The 20,241-nt window shown below is 44.5% G+C and overlaps 1 protein-coding gene across 5 annotated transcripts in view; it reads left to right on the top strand.

Moving 5' to 3' along the window:
• Positions 1-4,872: 4,872 nt before the first annotated feature.
• The window catches only part of PAQR5 (progestin and adipoQ receptor family member 5), a 31,162-nt gene continuing 15,793 nt past the window's right edge, over positions 4,873-20,241 (top strand). For 2 of the 5 annotated variants that reach the window (XM_077829287.1, XM_077829290.1), the window contains exons 1-4: positions 4,873-5,177; positions 15,360-15,588; positions 17,145-17,272; positions 17,591-17,796. In XM_077829287.1, the coding sequence (XP_077685413.1) occupies positions 15,538-15,588; positions 17,145-17,272; positions 17,591-17,796 (385 nt within the window). In that variant the 5' untranslated portion in view covers positions 4,873-5,177; positions 15,360-15,537. Of the gene's footprint in view, positions 5,178-7,437; positions 7,812-15,359; positions 15,589-17,012; positions 17,273-17,590; positions 17,797-20,241 lie in introns of those variants that run through there. The other 3 variants (XM_077829291.1, XM_077829288.1, XM_077829292.1) reach the window with 3 other exon arrangements.

Consider the following 20,241-nt stretch of genomic DNA (forward strand, 5'->3'; position numbering starts at 1 on the left):
TCGCTTGGGCTCAGGCTGCAAGGCTAACAATAGTGTAGGTGCTTGGATTGGAGCCAGGGCTCTGAGACGCCCCAAGGAGAGAGGGTCCTAGGGGCCGGGCCGCAGCCTGAGCGTTACCGTCTGCCCTGCTGTTTTCAGCCCTGCAGTCCGAGCCCCGGAAGCCTGAGTCAGTTGACTCTGAGACTTGGTGCCGGGGTTTCTTTATTGCAGTGCAGATGGACCCACAGATTTCAAGGCCAGAAGGGACAGTTGTGATCATCTAGTCTGACCTCCTGTACGACACAGGTCAGAGAACTGCCCCACAATAATGAATGGATAACAGCTGTTCCGTGTCCCTTTCAGTGTAGTTATCATCCGGTTCAGAACTATGGTGCGTATGTTGATCAGATCCCAGGGCACAGACTAGATTCGGCGTAACTGTGCAATGTCATTTATCCCGTACCTGAATGAGATGGAAGAGGACTTGGAGCATGTTTTACCTAGGGGGCTCTCTTAGCCATGTCTGGGAGAGTCCAGTCTGCTGATATTAAAATGTGATTGCACAGATGATGGCTTCCGGGACATTGCGCCCTTCCTTGTAAGGCATGGGGCGCCCCCAGTTTCAAGACCCAGAGGCCTGATGAATGGTCAGGAAATGGTCAGAAGAGAGCATGGCCGAACATAGACAGAAGTACAGGAAATGGGTTTGCAATATACAGTCCCCACTGACCGCAAGGAGTGGGCAGAAAGCCAGCAGCTTTCCTTTGCTCTCCGCATTGTTCAGCGATATAACTTGGGGCTCAAGAATATAAAGTGTTTATGAAGCTGGGCCCCAATCCTGCTCCCACTGAGTGAAGTTAATGGCAGCATTCCCACTGGCTTTTCTGGGAGTAGACGTGGGCCAAATGTCCAGTTCACTAATGACGTGTTTACCCATCAATTTGCTTCCTAGTAAATCAGTATTTTGTGCCAATTTGCTGGCCAATGGGGAAAAAAAATTCATCCACTTTGTGCAGCCGAAGGGCATTTTGTTGTTCTCCAGGACCGTGTTCCAGAACCAGAGGATGTTGTGGTGTAATGTTGGTGTGTGTGTCATGGGGGATTAATTGAGTTTGTTAATCCAAATAAATCAGCTGTTTACAGATTGTACCAAAAGGAGGCCCACGCCTGACCTTTATCCAGGGACATCTGTCTGTCTAATGGGACCAGTGACTCACCTCCAGTTGGAAAATTCATTTCCTAGGGTTTTGAAAAAACTGCTTTATGTGACTGTGTAACTTGGCAAGGATCCTGACAGGTTGTGTCACGAGGCCCACTGTTGCTTCCAGGGCCGTATTTACAGCCTGGCATCTGCTTTTGCATGCTTACTTTTTCCATGTAGTGGAACTACCTGCTCTGATTTCTTAGCAGTCGGGCTTTTCTGTGGCTTCGGTGCAGGGTGCGTGTGCAACGTTAACCACGTAATGGGCCGGATTCTGCGTTCTTTCCCCACACCCGCTCCAGTTGCCTTTCCTGGGTACAGATCTGCCGCCCTGCATGTACTTCCCCAATGCTAAACTAACAATAAGCACTTTGGAGACACACCCAGTTCTCAATGTTTGACTGGTGGAGCATTTGGTGTGTCTGGAATTTTTTTTCATTTATTCTTGATAGCAAAGGCGAGTGTTCACTGCTGTGATTGACCAAGCTTCTTCAGTTGCTCCATGATACCAAAGCTGGCCGTGTTGTAGTCACGCAGCTGGAAATCAGAGGGGTTTTGCCTTTTCTGATATGAGTGTTGAGTCATGTGGGAGCCAGTCCCGGTAGCTGTGCGTGCAGTCAGCAGTTGTTGGAGCTAGTCCGGGCCGAGGTGTAAGTATTAGTGCAAAATGGTTTCTATGAATACCTGTAACAATGGGTGGTTGGTTGTGAATTGTGCATCTGGACTATTTGTCGTGTGCAGCTGGTCACGTGACATTTGGCTCTGCTCCCTGAGGGGGGGACTAACTTTTTAGCAGGACAACATCAAATGCCAAAAAACGTGCTTCTGGCATGAATGTGCGAGACCTCCAGGGTTCGGGAAAAGTTTTCTGAAAGCTCCAGTGGTCGCCTGAATGTTCAGAAATACTGACCAGCATGACCCCACAACCAGTACGGAACCGAATGTGAACTGTTTGTTGTATGCATAGATCTGTTTTATCATTATTTTACTAGATCTAGGTCATAAATATGACCGGTTTCAGAGTAGCAGCCATGTTAGTCTGTATCTGCAAAAAGAACAGGAGGACTTGTGGCACCTTAGAGACTAACCAATTTATTTGAGCATAAGCTTTCGTGAGCTACAGCTCACTTCATCGGATGCATCCGGATGAAAGCTTATGCTCAAATAAATTGGTTAGTCTCTAAGGTGCCACAAGTACTCCTTTTCTTTTTATAAATATGACAGAGGTTGTGTTTAGCAAGAGGTCTGGAATACTTTGCTAGCTAATCTTCAGTGTGATTTCTTGTACAAATTCAGAGCCAGCAAGACCATAAAGAACATTGCTTTTTGTTTTTGCATTGTACATGCTGATACCAATAATGTCTATTGCACTGTCCTTAGCACTTTGTTGGCATTGTATTTGAAATTGCTGCCTTGTGTGGATAATTTTATAGTCCCACTGAAGGAAATGACACTGAAAAGAGATCGCAGAACAGATGCGATGCAGGCTTATATATTTCAGTCTGAGGTTAAAGAGAGGTTTTAAAAGCAGCAATAAGAGCACTAGGTAATTCTCATCCAAGGAAAAGCCATGATTAAAATTCTGGAGCTGGAAAAGGGAGGGTTAACATGCCCAGATTTTAAATTTTAGGTCAAGATTCTTTCCACCCCCTGTGATTAAAACCTGGGACATTGTTGCATATTCATGAGGCCTGATTTAAAATGACCATTATTTCTGCTTTTCGTGATCTGTGAATAATGCATTGTGCCTCGATATAGCTTTTTAACTACTTAATAATACTAGAGTAATGCCCTTGTATCACACTTCAGTGATTCAAGGCTCTTAGTCTGTTATAGTCAAATATTGTGAAATATGTTACTCATGGCTGCGAGGGCTAAAGTAAATATAGGGGCCTTATCAAAGAGAAGAAGAAGAATATGTTTGGTTTTGCATACGGTGACTTTGACTAGTCAAAAGAACTGGAACCAGCAACACTGTGAGCATGGAGGGCTAGATGGGGCAGAACTGCACAGTCCCTGCAGAAGTACCAGGGACCTTGCTTTGCAAGCAGGTACCGCTCTTCCATAGTTTCCCTGGGCACGTTGGGCATATGATCTGATCCGATGGCACTGATTACTCTCCTCCCCTCTGGTGTGCTATCTCCGTCCCCCGGTCAGTGGGGAGGGAGGCTATGACCCTGCCCACCCTTTTTTGCCCCATCCATCTCTTTTCTGGCATTTTATGTTTATTTTTTTAAGAGCCTGATCCTGTCCCATTAAAGTCACAGGAAGTTTTGCCATTTACTTCCATGGGAGCAGAATCGAGGCTGGAATGTGTGGTTTTACTCTGAGGAACCGTGATTGGAGACCTCATATCGATAGTGGCTCAGAGGCTCAAGCACAAGTAGGCATAGTTTCCACCCAAAATGATGTTTTGGATTATTTCCCCCCCTAGTCCCTTAACTGCTGGCTCTGCAGACTCCACGTAGGCTCTGAGACGCAAGCTGGGTTCTCTGGCTCGTGTGCTGTTGCTATTTGTCAGATAAGGATGTTGAGGCTGGTGCATAGTTAACAATTCTGTGGATGGTGCGTGAGTCAGAATTAGGGCTGCCAACAGTCCCTTATTACAAGGGATGTCCCTTTTTTTTCTTCTCTGTACAACAAAATCGGGAGTTGCTGAGCTGTGCGAAAAGCAGCAAGAAATACCCCAGGCCAATGCAGGTGACTCCTGCTTATTATTATTAATCATGGTGATGATGATACTGGAATACAGAGTTGGCAGCCCTAGAACAGAATCCAGCTCACTCTTCCATGGCTGACTGGGATATAGAGCAAGCTGTTGTGACTCAAAAGCTCAGGGAGCCGGTCTGTGGAGCAAGAAGGTGCCATTTTCACATAGTCACTTTCATGCCCATAATTACACTTTTAAGCAATCCCAGTTTTGTAACCTCTTTGGATGTTACAGAAGGGAACTGTGACCGTGTGCTGCTCCGTGTTCCCCTCCCTGCTGTTCTTGGGAAATGTTGTCCTCCATGCAAAGGGACAATTTAGGCTCTGGTTGATCCCAGCAGCTGAGTTTGTCGTAAGCACATTTTAATTCAAAATGGACGATTTCCGTTTGTTTGACCAGTTTTTGAGATATGCCGGGCTCTTTCCCCTGTTCTCTCTGTTTGAATTACGATCACAATGGGACAGATTCTGTCCCTCTTACTCACACTGAATAGTCCCTTACTCCACAACTAGCTCCACAGAAATCTGTGGTACTACGTGAGAAGTATGGTATGATTCGTGTGTAGATGTGGCAGGCCCAATATAACCATCTGTTTCTATAGTATTTGATTTCTTAAAGCTCTTTGATACGAATGATGTAAGATTTCCAGACCATTGAAGGTAGGCAGGCATGTGTTTTTATCTCCATTTCAGCGGTGGGGAAACTGAGGCACAGAAAGGTTGGACTTGGGACACTAAAGAGGCCTGTGGATTTATACACTGTGTACCTGTGTTCTGCTTCCTGTAGGTCTTAGTAAACTTAATCCAGAACATAATCTGATATTATTTTGGACTCAGTAATTTCCAATAAAACATGAGTCAGAATTAATTTGCTCCTAATCCCAGAGAGCAGCATGCATGCTTAACCGCCTTTCCTTACCCTGAGCCAGCATGCTGCATGCCACACCACAGCTCGTTAATGTGTATGTACTGCCTGGCCAAGTGGCTGCTGCAAGCATATCTTGTGCAGAGCTTCTCTGCGTCTGTTGCTCTACCCTTAGGAGGTCAACAGGTTGGTTTTGTTTCTTTTGCAAACCTGTCAGCCCACTTACTCTCACTGAGCTGCTGTGTACATGCCAGCTCAGCCCCAAACAATTCTGCTACTTACCACATTTCTAGCACAGGGCTGATCTGTGCATTTTCCATTGTACAAAGAAGAATAGTACCGACATCCTGGTGCTGAGGGGGCTGCCAGCTCCTCTGGTTATTAGGGCACCAGTGAGTGCTTCCCGGCTCCCGAGGCAGAGATGTAAGTACAGTGCATATTTGCTTCCCAGCAGCGCGTCTGGTTTTTATGCAGCATTTTTGATGGTCTTTTTTGTGTTGCTTGTAGTGAAATATACTGAATCTTTATATAAGAAATGCAAACAGCACTTGGACTGTAACTAGGCATGGAAGGATTAGATTTTTATTGGTAAATGTCGATTTCACCGAACACACAGAAACCAACGAAAAAATATTTCCACTGAAAATAATCAAAATTAACAGCTAGACAAAGTAAGAAAAATGCTACATGAGTACTTATTTGAGTTTAGTGTAAGGATATTTACTTTGTGTATTTTGACATGTGATGTTGGGAATTTATAATCGTTAAAATACACAGCTTTAACTTTTTGAATCTCCACATTTATCATTAAACAATTATTGTCTAACCCCCCCTTGTCTGACCACCCCATAATTTCACACAACTGTGAAAAATGTAAATAAACAGACAAAAAAATGCTTAAACCCCATAGTTTTGCACAACTGTGAAAATTTAAACCAATAAATAACTTTAAAAATAAACCTCAATATTATGGGTCAAATTTTGACTATTTTAAAAATAATTCTGCCAAGCCCAACTATATGCAATCTGCAAGCAAAAGTTTGAGCTTTCTCATGCCCACTCATATATATATTGAGAGAGAAAGGGACACAAAACTATGGAAAATTAATATGTATTTTATGTCATCAGAACAATTTGTTTATTTTAAGAAGTTGTTTTCTTCTTGCATTCATACTGTAACAATAATATCTTAAGTGTATAATAGAATTTGCGCTGTCATTCCAAAACACTTTTTACAAGCAGACAGATACACCACTGAAATGCAGCCATTTCTGGGGTGCAGTAGAAATCTGATCACCCTGGATTCAACAAAGCACCTTAGCCCATGCTTACCTCTGCCTGAAAGTGACTTCAGTGGGACTTAAGCAAACACTTAAAACTTTTTCTTTATGTGTTTAAATGCTTTGCTGTGTTGGGCCCTAAACAAGTAATAAATGATTAATAATAAACCTGTTATGAATTCCTCACCGTTCTGCCTACAAGGGCTTGGCATTTCTTATGTTACCTTTAGTGGTGATTATGCAGGATGGCTCAGTCACTGGTTTCATAGTTTAATAATTCTCTCTGGTGCTGTACAGAGTAAATCATAAAAGTTAATAATTAACAGCTAAACCATTTTTCTTGAATTTAAATCCTCCTGCGTGCCCTGTTGTATTTTCGCTCTGATTGTGTCCGCCATGCAGCCAGTGCTAATAAATGTAACTCTAGAAACCCTACAATGGAAGGTTGTGCTTCAGTCAGACCTGTTCACCCTTGGCCCGTATCTTCCTGAATAGAAGCACGCCCTTGTAGAAGAGAGGTGATTCTGTAGGGGACTGTCAGGGCTCCTCATCTGCAAAAACTGGAAATTAAATAGTCAGGCTGAAATATTCCTGTGTAAACTTAACAGCAGAAGAATGCCTGGCTCCTGCCCTTGGAGATATGGGCGTGCACCGTGTGTAGTATATTTTGTAAAAATATCTACTTGGCATGTGTGGACAGATGCTTTGCTGAGTTTGCAAGATAAGCAGGGAGAGGCTTCTCTCTATTCAAGCTTCAAAGCCAAATTTGGACCAGGACCTTGAAGCCTTTTGGTGCCTGTTGCTCCCATGGAACTCAATGGAGAGTAACATGAGGCTTGCACAAGGGGAAGTTGTGTTAAAGGGAATTGGACAAACTGTGAGAAAGTTTGTGTCTCTGTCTTTGGGGAGGGAGGTTGTAACTTTTACAAAGAACTCTCTCTATCCTCGCAGCTGCATGCAGAGCTCACTTGTGTGTGCACCTTACCACCCTTCATACGCCACTTTCTGGCTGCTTGTTCATGTTTCCCTTATTCAAATTTGTGCAGCTTCCAGGTGTGCATGTAGGGGGTACCCTGCAGTGCACAGTACTGGCAAGAGATTTTTAGCGGGTACGGGGAAAGACTTGGGGCTAGCCCCCCTCCCCCCAAGGGGGGAGGGGCTGCACTCTGCTCCTTAAAGGAACAGAACACAGCTGGGGAGGACATTCATTCTTTATATGGCTTTAACAGCACAGTACATATGCTAACAAACATAAACGAAGGCTTTAAGTTTGTTAGCATATGTATTGTGCTGTTGTGTTGGTCAGGAGCCCTCAAAAGGGGAGGGGTGGGCGGGCCGCGACTCCCCAGCCACGTTAAAGCGCTGCCCTGGCAGCATTTTAACATCGGCTGTGTAGACATACCCTTCCATGCATTTTGTGAACGGGAACTGGAGCAGCAAAACAAATGCCTCGTGTTCCAGCTTTGTGGGTGAGAGAACTATAAGTGAAGATTATAATGCCGGACACTGACGGCCTTAAACCAGCTGCCTCAGGAATCTGCCAAGAACTTTGCCGAAAAGATGTTCCTCACCTTAGCAACGGAGCTAAGACGTATCACACGTCTGCCCACCTTTAGTCGAAGGACGCTCCTTCTGATCTGACAGCTCAGGCCTTGTCAGCTTCATCCAAAACAATTTACAAACTTGGAACCGAACGCTGTAAACCCTTAATCATTTGATCGGTCCCATGGAAGACAATGGGACTATTTGCATGACTATGGGCCACTTTTGTGGACTGGTAAGTGTTTCAGGAGTCTGTTCCTGTAAAGGACGTTGAATCCCGCATTGAAATGCAATGTTTGGGTACAACACTGTAGAGCAGTTTAGGATACAGTTCTATTTAAAATGTGTCTTTTAATAAGTCATACATATGCTGAAATGGCTCCTCACCCAACTCCCCTATTCCATATAAACAGACTGAATACAGCATATGGGGGGGGGTGAGTAGTTAAGTATGTTGATGATTATATATACAAAGGGGGGGGGGGCCCTGAGCTGGAGGCGGGATGGGAAGCAGTCACATGGAGGGTCATATGGGAAGTCACCTACCTCTCCTTATGTCCCTCCCATGAGTGCAGTACCAGCAAAAAATGACTTCTACTAGCACCACTGGTATCGTCCCAGAGGCCACAGGAGTCTTGCTGTGGGAGCAGAGGGAAATGGGACTGTAGGGTTGGTTGTCTGTCCCTGCTAGTCTTTTCATCGGTTCTAGAGTTGTGCATAGTTTACTCTGAGCTTTAGAGAGGGGACTATATTTCTGACACTTGGACAGTGAGACCAGAAGACATTTTCACTGTTTCAGTAGCATGTAATTAGATGTATTCATATCAACATAGCTTTTTGGGTACTTTGACTCTCTCCGGTCAGCAGTGAGTGCCAGCTTGGAGGGCGAACAGGCAAGCTAGTTGTTCACGAGGGAAAACGGTTTGCCATGACGAAATCAAAGCTGGAAATGAGAAGGTTCCCAACTATCGGAGGAGTGACGTTTTGGAACAGTCTCCCATTAGCCCTAATACAGGCAAACAACCGAACTAGTTTGAAGATGGAGCTTGATACATTTCAGAATGGGATTATATGATGGGGCTGCCTGGAAAACTACAGGCCTGGACATGGTGACCCAGGAGGTCCCTTCTAATCCTATGTAAATTTGTTTATATTGATACACAACACAGTAACTCACTAGCGAGGGCATATTGCTCCTCCAGGACACATTTCTGAAATGTACTATCAGCTGCTCTTAGATACTACACTGATGGATGCCAGTACAAGAACCTAAATACATAGACAGAGAGTCAGTGGCTAGTCAGATGTATGCCCAGTTAGCTGATTTGCAATCTGGTAACCCAGCATATCAGGTACTCGGCTTTGTCTGAGACTAAAAATACAGGTCATGTGCTGATCAATGATCCAACATGTAAACCACGGCACTGTGTAACAAATGTGTTGAGCAGCTCCCGTCTTTTCCAGTTTTACTAAAATAACAAGAGTTTGTATTTTTTCTGTCCCATGGCTCCCTTCAGCTGTGTTCATAGCAAAGGTGTTCTGGCAAAGGATAGGAACAGATAGAGCTTGTTCCAGATCTTGAGAATCCAGGTGAGCACTGGAGGGCCCAATTCTGCACGGTGTGGAATACTTTCAATGGGGATCTGGAGCATTCCCCCACAGGATTCGGCCCATCGCTTGTACTGCAGTGAGAAAATGAGTAACTAAAAAGGAGACCTAAACAGACCATACTCTGCATGAAACAAGACAAAACTCTGAGCCTGTAGGACCCTTGTTCTAAATCTGAAAGAAGTAATTACAGATCATGGAAAAAATCAGACATGAAGTGTAAACTTCGAAAGCATTTCTGATTGTTTTTATGTCACGCATTAAATTGCTGGGCTGTATTCGTTTTCTTCTTTTAAAACAGATGAGCGAACGTCGAACCCTTTCTTCCTGGGAAGTAGCTTTGCATGGTGGACTACAACACTTCTCCCATTATGCAGTGCAGCTCGGGAGTTGCACAGCCACAAACTTTGTTTAATAGTGTTGGAAGGTTGGATCTGAGAGAGTGAGGCAAACTCTAATTACAAGGTGTGGGGCATTTGCAGGAAAATAAAAGGGGAATGTGTTTAATTCTCCGGATGGAGAATAATTGTAGGGTGGAAAAGGCTATCAAAGGCTTTGCTTGAGATGGAGTTTCTCTACCGCTGGGGCTGCGTGTCTATGCGGAGTCAGTCCCGTGCTTACAGTCTGATCCTGTACTGGGCTAATGCCCCTCAGCTCTTAGTGAAGTTGTGACTGGCATGTTCTGCACAAGAGAAAAGGGGAAGACGGACTAATTGGGCTGTCTGTCACAAGAAGTGTGTACTGATACAGAAAATAATGAAACTGCCATTTTCAAATCTAAATTTGTGGTGCCAGTTTGTCTGTCACTTGGATAATACTGTTTTAAATATTGTCCAGGCACTGCGATTGGTATGTGACTGTTCGTAACACTTGGTTACAGGCCTACTGAAAGGCGAGGCAAGCTGATAAAATATGCGTTTGGATACTCACCCTTAAATGACCCTTCTCCACAATCTTTGACTATGCAGTCGGACAGATGTTCAGGCTGTAAGAAGTCTGGGGACCTGGAGCTAGAGAGCCTGCCAATTAAACTCCAGCAGCCTGCAACAGGTTAGCACAGATCATGGAAATAGGGCTCTGCAGTGGCATGCTATGAGAAAAAAGAAAAGGAGTACTTGTGGCACCTTAGAGACTAACCGATTTATTTGAGCATAAGCTTTCATGAGCTACAGCTCACTTCATCGGATGCATACTGAAGTGAGCTGTAGCTCACGAAAGCTTATGCTCAAATAAATCGGTTAGTCTCTAAGGTGCCACAAGTACTCCTTTTCTTTTTGCCTGAGTTAGACGTTTGAAAAGGTTTTGCAGAAACAGAGATTAAAAAAAAGGCTCTGGGGGACTGTGAGCAGTGCACAGATATTTCACCGTTCACCTGCCACTCCAAAGAGGGGCATCCCCGGGCCCTGGATGCATTCCCGGCATGACCACCCTCTGTTAGGATATAGATATTCAGGCTTGTCTGTAAAGGCCTATACTCTAAGAATTTAGGTGTATTCTTATCACTTGGCTATAAAAGAGAGAATCCAAATCACTGTCTGACTGTCTAAGGCCTTTTCTCACTGAGACAGTCTGAGGCCCTGTTCTTAGGCTAAGGCCTTTGGCTAAGCAGCAGAGACAGCCATAAGCTGCGAAGCGACCGGTCACCTCCTCACGTTCCAAACTAGTCACATTGAAAGAAGGTGCTATGGGGCTGTTAGGATACAATCCTGTCCTGATAACGCCTATCGCTTCCAGAGAAAGGGAAGTGCCTAGAAAATGTAAAAGGAAACTTAGTTTGATAGCATCCTGTCTGGCAAGAACTCACTTATACGTAGCTGGGATGGGAAATCCTCACTTCTATGTTGTTTTGTCATTATAGTTCCCACTTTGCTATTGTTTGTCTGTAAAATCTCTGTCTGGTTCTGTGATTGTTTCTGTCTGCTGTATAATTAATTTTGCTGGGTGTAAACTAATTAAGGTGGTGGGATATAATTGGTTACATAATCGTGTTACAATATGTTAGGATTGGTTAGTTAAATTTCAGTAAAATGATAGGTTAAGGTATAGCTAAGCAGAACTCAAGTTTTACTATATAGTCTGCAGTCAATCAGGAAGTGTGTGGGTGGGGGAAATTGGAATCATGTTTGGCTAAGGACAGGAAATGGGAACAGGGACACAGGAGTAAGGCTCTGTGGTGTCAGAGCTAGGAAGGGGGACACTAAGGAAGGAAACTGGAATCATGCTTGCTGGAAGTTCACCCCCAATAAACATCCAATTGTTTGCACCTTTGGACTTGGGGTATTGTTGCTCTCTGTTCATGCGAGAAGGACCAGGGAAGGAAGTGGGTGAAGGAACAAGCCCCTAACACACCCCCTCAGAGGAAACCTCAGGAATTAGTCTGCCAAACTAGCACTGGGCAGGTAGGCTTGAAATAGGTGCTTGAGAATAAATGCACGCGATTGTAAATGTTGTCAGAAAACCATTCCCATGCCAGGAGTAACAGCGACATGCCAACTGTGAGCCAAGAAATTGAAAAAGGAGAAGGTTTGAAACCTAAACCGAGTGGTGTTGGAAACGGTTTCAGCAGAACGTTTGTTTTAATGAACTCACTTCATGGATCTGTGAGTTAGCAAGTTATGGGACAGTACGGGAAGCCTTTTCTGTGCCCTGTGGTTTCCTGTAGATGGCGCTACAAACACCTTTCCCTAGGCGTTCACTGTCAGTGCTCTGCTTATGTTGTAGTTTAATGTGAAGCTGACAGCAGTGCTGCTTAATTCTGAAAGGCTACGGAGCACTTCTGACCATCACTGCACGTGTTAGAGGCTGGCAGTTTGATGAAACAAAGGAAAAGGGCTTATCCCCTCCCCACCCCTGCCTCTGTCCCAGACAGAGTCCTTCCAGGTTTAAATACATTAGCTCTTCCAGCATCACAGCACCCTGGTGAGGCAGGTTTTGTTACCCTCTTTTTACAGCTGAGACGCTAAGGCTCAGAGTGATGAAGGGACTTGTCCAAGCTCACAAACTGAGTCAGTGGCAAACTTGGGATCAGAACCCAGGAGTCCTGAGTTTGCGCCTCCAACAACTGCAGACTGTTGCAACGCCCACCCTTTATCCGTTTGCATTTTCCAACATCAGGAGTGCAGCGTGGCCCCTTTCGGTTGCTGTAGAAGCCAGCAGCTTGTACCTCTTCCCCCAGGACTGTGCTATTCCAACACATCTGGGCCTCCCTGCCAGGGCATTCAAGCTAACCCTTAGTTGCCAATGCCCATGATTCAGCATCTGACAGTCTCCCACACCCACCTCCCAACTTCCTCAGCAATGCCAGCTGGGGCCAGAGGGCCAGACAGATGGAGTTTTACTGTTAGGGAAAGTTGCCAATAGGGATTGAGATAAAGGGGGAGACATACTGATTTCCCAGGGGCTGCATGTTATTAACAACACTGAGCTGTCACTGGGCATGGAGGAGTTTGTACTCCACACCTTGTGGCATTGGACCGGGAGCAATAAGCACTTAAACTAGCATTTTGGCTGATACCAGCTGGAACGAGGAGGGACTCCCATGACTGAGATTACTCCAAATAGCTGCAGGTTTGGCAGCATTGCCTGGATTCCACCCCCATCTCCCCACTCCTTTAAGGAGAGCTCACCTCCCCAGTCTATTGATGTCCAAGGACATCACTGAGCAGCAGAGACCATCTGCATGGTAGCACGGTACTGCACATGGAAGGCTGGTCCTCTTGCCATTTCAACAGTTCTCTCCTGAGTGATTTTTTTTTTTTGGTGTCTGATGATAAATGAAATCTCAGACACCGCTAGATGGAGTGTTAAGGAAATGCTACTCATGTGGCTTATTCCCCATGACACTCACTCGTAACGGGAACCACCTGCAGAAGAATATGGGAAATAAGTGACATTCTGCAAAGGGGCCAGTCCTGCCTTGAATGGAGCACATGTCAATGCCAATGGGAGCTTTCAGTGTGGATTAATTGGCAGCATCAGGCCTCAGAATGTCAAGACAAGTGGGTGTCTGAGCTTCCTCTCAATACTTCCATCAACGGTGGGGAGTTTGGACGCAATGACTGAATAGACAGGGCCCAAACTAGACTTCGGTAAAGTTTTTCATGACTAGTTTTTTTCCACAATAAAATGCAGTTGTGAGGTGACCAAAACAATCCGTGAATTTGGCTAGATTTTGGCAAATAGTCTCAGTCCAAAAAAAAGGGCAAAAAGTTTCAGAAATGTTCCAGAATGAAACGATTTGATTTTTTGTTTTGGCGAGATGTTCCAGTTTTGAATTTTCCTAAATTATGTTTTAAAACCCATCAGAATGAAACAAAATGAAATTATTTCAATTTTTTAATTTTGCCAGGAAATCAGAAATGTATTCATTTCGGTGTGATCCATAACACGTTTTCCCCTGTTTTTTTTTTCCAGCTCAGCCACCAAACTGAAATACTGGTTATTCGCTCAGCTCTAGCCCAAACTTACAGGTCTCCCAAGGTCCACATAGGTATAAGAACAGCCATACTTGGACAGAGCAAAGGTCCATCTAGCCCAGTGTCCTGTCTTCCAACAGTGGCCAATGCCAGGTGCCCCAGAGGGAATGAGCAGAACAGATCCATTCCCTGTTGCTCCTTCCCAGCTTCTGGCAAATAAAGGCTAGGGGACACAATCTCTGCCCTTCCTGGATAATAGCCATCGATGGACCTATCCTCCATCAATTTATCTAGTTCTTTTTTGAACCCTGTTATGGTCTTGGCCTTCACAACGTCCTCTGGCAATGGGTTCCACAGGTTGACTGTGTGTTGTGTGAAGAAATATTTCCTTTTGTTTGTTTTAAACCTGCTGCCTGTTAATTTCTTTTGGTGACCCCTAGTTCTTATGTTATGTGTTGTGAGAAGGAATAAATAACACTTCCTTGTTTACTTTCTCCACACCAGTCATGATTTTATAGACCATGATTTTATCATATGCCACCTTAGTCGTCCTTTTCCCAAGCTGAAAAGTCCCAGTTTTAGTAATCTCTCCTCATATGGAAGCTGTTCCATACCCCTAATCGTTTGTGTTGCCCTTGTGTACCTTTTCCAATTCCAATATATCTGGGATGACCACATCTGCACGCAGTATTCAAGGGTCACCCATGCAGAGATCCAATACCTCTACCCTGTTTTCCAGCCCCTGTGCCAGTGCTGTAGAGGCTTGCCGACTGGCCCATACTGCAGGGATTTCACTTTCTTGCAGGGGATCTGTGTTACACAACATCCTGCTTTCCTACTTGGAGAGCCCCTGCTAGTTTCCAGAGGGCTGGGGTCTCACAAAGTCCATGCTGGGCGTAGCCCTGAAGTACCTCATCCCATGAAGGGGCTTTCCTGGGATTAGGAGGAAGGGCATTGCCATGGAGACACCATTCTCCTTTCTGTGCCTCGAAGCTGTGTCTTCCAGCTCTGGGTACGCTCTGGGTACCCTCTGCTCTCAAAAGCAGTGGGACCGATCAAGCTCTGAGTAAGGCCTGCAGCGTCTGGCGCTGAGTTCCGAGTCTCTCTACCTACTCATTCCTCTAGGGCAGTCGTTCTTAAGCTGGGGTGCATGCACCCCCTGGGGGTGCGAGACATGCCAGATTTTTTTAGAAGGTAAATTATCGAAAACACAAATTAAGCACAGGCACGTTAAGTACAACTACTTTGTTTCATCAAACCTGTGTATTTATTAAAATTACACATTTTTTAACGATTACTGTAATATACAAACAGGTTTAAAGAACTGACCTACTTCAACGATTTTTGATAAGGGGTGCGAGAACATATTTTGAGAACCAAAGGGGTGTAGGCTGAAGTAAAGGTTAAGAACCACTGCTTTAGGGTGACATTCCCTCATGCAAAAGGTCATCTCAAAGCATAGGTTTCATGTCAGCCCATTTTGATGGCCTACGTGTGACGTAAGCTGTGCATAGACCTCGCACAGGGGTGAATGTCACTGTCTTGCCTTCTACATCACACCTGCCTTCACTAAACCCAAGAATCCCAAACTGGCACCCTAACTGGGTATAGAAACAAAAAAGAGAGCAACTGGTAGGGATGTGACACAGGCTAGAGCTGCCAATGATGGTTTGAATCCAGTTACCTGGCCCGGGGCCCTTTCCCTGTTTGTTACTCTTGCTATAGCAATCCGCCTTGTTTTGTTCTCTTGCGCTCCCTAGCACCAAAGCACTTGGAGGGCCTTGGCAACAAGAGCTGGGCGAGGAGACAGGAAGGTGTAAATAAGGATGAGTTTGGCCTGAGGCCATAGATGAAAACTACACAGGAGTCTGTCTCGAAGGAGGTGAAGATTTAACAAGCATTCCGAGCCAAAATCATCACCACCGAGCCCAACGCACCATGCTGGGCTGGAAGTTGCGCAGGCAACTCAGTATTAACCAAGTGCCTAAAGTAAGTAAGGTTTGGTTAAATGTATCTCCAATTTGGCTGCTAATCTGTGGGCTCAGTAGCCTAATAAAACCTCAGCGACCACTTCTCTTTTTAATGATAACTTTCTTCTAATGCTCTACACGTGAACCTCTTGATTAAAGCATGTTGGCCAAACCCTATGTCCAAATCAGTGGCCCTCGACCTGGCTGGGGAAAGAGCTTATTTCTGTGGAAAATTTTTGAAATGGTGAATTTGTTTTGTGTAAAGTTTTTGTTTTTGAAGAGTTTGAAAGAGAGGCATTGAAAAAACAGCCCAGAGAATTTTTTTCAGCATATTTTTAATTTTTTTAATTGAAAACATTATAAAATGGTTATAAAACTTACATTCACCAAAAACCAGGTTTTTGATCAAATATTTTGATGATCATTTTCAATAATAATTTTAATTCACTTAAATACCTGTAAGCGTGTTCACTCTCACACTAAAAACAAGATCTTTTTTGTGAAAAAGGAAAAACATTGAGTTTTGTTGCATAAAATTTCGTTTTCACAAGAAGGCCATTTATTGGATTAAAATATTTTTAGTTCAAATAAAAGTATTTTATTTGGTTTGAGAGCCAGCGCCAGCCAGAGCCGCAACAGCCCTACTGCTATTTACAATGTGCTGGCTTGTGGACCCAGGCTGGGAGGCTCCCTCCCAGACGCAGTGTAGACATCCCTTCGTCCAGATGTGGGCACTAACTACGTGGGCTCGTTTTCAGAATTGCCGAGGACCCAGCAGCTGCTATTTTCTTCAACAACTCTGAAAATCAGGCCCCAAGTGTCTAAAATGTGGCTCCCAAATGGAGGCACTGCAAATCAGTGGCCGTTTTTGGAATGACCTAATTTTGCAGAAATGGGCTGGGCTGGAGCTGAGCTGTAGCCTAGCTTCCACATGCCACTGAGGGAACAGAGGCTAGGAGCAGTCAGCAGCTGGGGGACCAGCCATTGCCAACTATTCTGAGGCAGGCTTGCAGGTAGAGCGTCAGCTCCTATATGTAGATGTCCTGTGACTTGAGCTCAAGGTCCTAATCAAGAATTTCCCCAGGATCCTCAGTCTTCTGCCAGAAGCTGGGACTGGGAGACAGGGGATGGATCACTTGATGATTGCCTGTTCTGTTAATTCCCTCTGGGGCACCTGGCATTGGCCACTGGCGGAAGACAGGACATTGGGCTAAATGGACCTTTGGTCTGACCCAGTATGGCTGCTCTTATGTTCTTATGACCCTGTTTAGCAGCTATTACCTCGATTGTTCCTCGCCCCACGAGCCCATCTCCTAGATGAGATCATGAACCCATTTTTCTGCACCATTAACATGTGTTCTCCTTCCTTTGTAGCATACTTTCTGAATTAAATACAGTTACCAATATTTTGCACTGCAGCTTGATAAAGTTCTCCTTTTGCAGGGAGATGTTTAGTGGGAGTTTTGCTGCAGGACTGGGCATTTCATGCTCATGCTCCAATTCCTGTGACACAGTGTGAAATATACAGACTATACAGTCCATCTAAACGACGCGCTTCTAATCATCCCCTGGCAGGTGTTTCGAGAGCAGGGCATCCTGTTTGGGTATCGCCATCCAAGAAGCTCTGCAGCAGACTGTCTCCTCAGTGTCTTCCAGATGACAAATGAAACACTAAATATATGGACACATTTCTTGCCTGCCTGGTACTTGAGCTGGTTTTTATTAACTGCTGTATTTTCAAATGTTTAAAATCACCCTAAGTAGATGGCTCTTTGTGATTGGCGGGGGGGGGGGGGGCGGTGATTTTGGGACCTGGGTGGGAAATGTACTGTATTCTAATGGAGGGACAAGGAAAATATAACTGAGAACTTAAATAATCAATGCATTCATTGTAATTCTGACAAAAATACAAGAATCAGTGAGGGTGAAATCCTCAGGAGTGGGAGTGTTGCCACTGATTTCAATGGGGCGGGATTTCACTAGTAATGCACAAGGTACTAACTCAATACTCTGTATTTCAGGTACTTCCTATGGAAGTTGTTTGTCTTGGCCTATTCGCTGGATATCTGGAATGACATGTATGCCTGGCCCTTTCTTGCCTACATGCTCACGTGCTGTATTTATCCGGTCACATCCAGCTGTGCCCACACGTTCAGTGCGATGTCCACCCAGGCGAGACATATTTGTTATTTCTTTGATTATGGTGCCCTTAGTATGTACAGCTTAGGTAAGAGTCTCCAAACATTGTCTTGTTAAATATGTAACCGAATAATTGGCAACATCTTCAGAAGCATCTAAGTGAGTTAGGGCCCAGATCCTCAAAGGTATTTAGGCCCCTAGCTCCCATTGATATCAGTAAGAATTATGTACCTAAATACCTTTAAAGATCTGGGCCTAAGCCCCATTTTCAAAAGTGACTTTGGCATTTAGGAGCCTAAATCTAATTAAAAGTCAATGGAACATGGGCTCCTAATTCACTTTTGAAAATAGGACTTAGGCTTTTAAGCCATTTAGGCACTTTTGAAAAAGTTGCCCAATGTCTAATTTTTTTTCTCATTCGTCTTTAATGCCTTAAGTATTTTGGGATTGCTGTAGGTGTTTTTCAGTTAATAATAATTCATGCTTTGCACTTAAATTGCACCTTCCATTCAAGGATCTCTAATCAATGAACATTAATGAAGTAAGGCTCACAACACCTTCATGAGGTATGGAAGTATGGTCATACCTATGTTACAGAAACTAAAGAACAGAGAGTTTAAATGCCTTGTCTGAAGTAACCCAGGAAGTCCTGAGGCTGCTGATATTTATGCCAGGAACCAAGAGATTGACATATGAAAAGTGGCTTAAAGCTACCTTTGGTCCCCACAGTCAAGTCCTGCATCAACCCCAAAATTGGGGTCCTTTCCCTTTATGCAACCACAGCAAGATTAGGGATGAAATGCTCCTTGGGCTGGAACTGAGTGGGCTCTAATGGTTCATGCTCTGCTGCTTGAATCCTGACTCCCAGGGCTGGGTTCTCTGGGGTGACTATGGGAGACACAGTGGGACAGTCGTTCTTTTGGAAAGACATGACATTTGCCCTGGCTGGTGCATGCTGCTGCCAGCCAGCTAGAGGACCTATCCCGCTGCCTGCCTGGCGGATGACATCTCTCTGGAGCTGTTGGGTCCAGCTCACTAGTGCTTCCTTCACATGCCACCATGAAATCCTGCTCCACCGATTAGCAAGGGGAGATTGAAGGACCTCTTGTCCTCAACTATTGCAACGTGACTGTGTTGAAGACACACCCAGGGCTTGAGACAGACAGAGAGACACACGCACACTTAATCCAACTCTGATACCTGCCGAAGTCAAAGAGATGGCTTGCTAGATACTTGTATTACCGTCCACAGAATGTTGAAGTATAGTCCTGCATGTTAACATTTGGTAAAGTCACTCTGTCTGGGAGCACTGAAGTAAAACTGTGACTTTTTTCTATCATGAACCTGTGCTGTGTGTTAATGGTTAATCTCGGAGGAAGAGGGGACCAAAGCGGTGGCTTGACACTGTTATGGCTCTATAGAAAGAATGCTGAGTACATGCAAGCTGTGTGAGAATAGCTCTGTTTTGGTTTTTTTTTTTTTTTTTACAGATACCATCAAGGGAGATGCAGGCCATCTAACCATTTGTGAATTAATCCCATGCTTTTGTTTACAGTGGGTTTCACTGGCTGTTTCGGTTTGGAGTGGCCTGTGGCTTGTAAAACGTGTGTCACCAATGTTTTTAGATTTTGCTATTTTGCTAATGCCAGGAGTAAAAGGATGAAATCACAGGATCCAAATAGCTCCACATCCCCATAGCTGCCCCCCCCCCAAATGAAGTAAGGTAAATTAGCCCTAACCTGCTGGTTCAGATGTTCTGCATTTGTGCAGTGCCAACATAGCATGCTTTATCTATTATCATGGGACATGTCCAGCCTCCTTTGAAGTTGCTGGTAATTCTTATCAGTCCACAGTCATACAAGGGGATGCTGCAAGTACCCTGCTCTGAGTCAGAGTTTCCCCTCTGTGATGTGTCTAACTGCATCTACATAAGGATCCAGAGGGACCTGGCTGTCTTGCTTATAAATCAGAGAGATCCTGACATGAAGTTACTGCCTTTGGGTTTATTTATTATATTTGTAAAGGAATGCGCCCTGTGGGATGCATCATCTCTGTTACAAGGAAGTCCTGGTGACAGCAACTGGAACAATAAAGTTATCTTCAGCACTTAATGAAATAATTCAAGCATAAATATGAATGACACTAAAGAAAGCATATAACTGGCAACCACATAAGCACAACGGAGACATAAGAACATCTCCACTGCAATTTTTAAAAAATCCATTGAATGGTCTGATCTTGCAGTACTGACTTAGCCCTACCAGTCACTGGGGGGAGGAATGCCTGAGTTAGGACTGGCTGCAGGGTTGGGCTCTTTGTTTTTTGTAAAATACCTGAAAGGAGCAGCTGAAGCAAACTAGAATTCTATCACTTTACAACAGGAAAAAACAACAGGTTCTGGGCCAGATTCTTCTCTCGCTTACACTGGAGTCAATCAAGAGGGACTCCACTGAAGTCAATGGCATTGCACAGGCATAAAACCCAATGTGAGTGAGAACAGAATCATCCCAGAGCCACATAATTTGCCTTAATT

Source organism: Eretmochelys imbricata, chromosome 10 (assembly GCF_965152235.1).
Source record: "Eretmochelys imbricata isolate rEreImb1 chromosome 10, rEreImb1.hap1, whole genome shotgun sequence".
NCBI lineage: Eukaryota > Metazoa > Chordata > Testudines > Cheloniidae > Eretmochelys > Eretmochelys imbricata.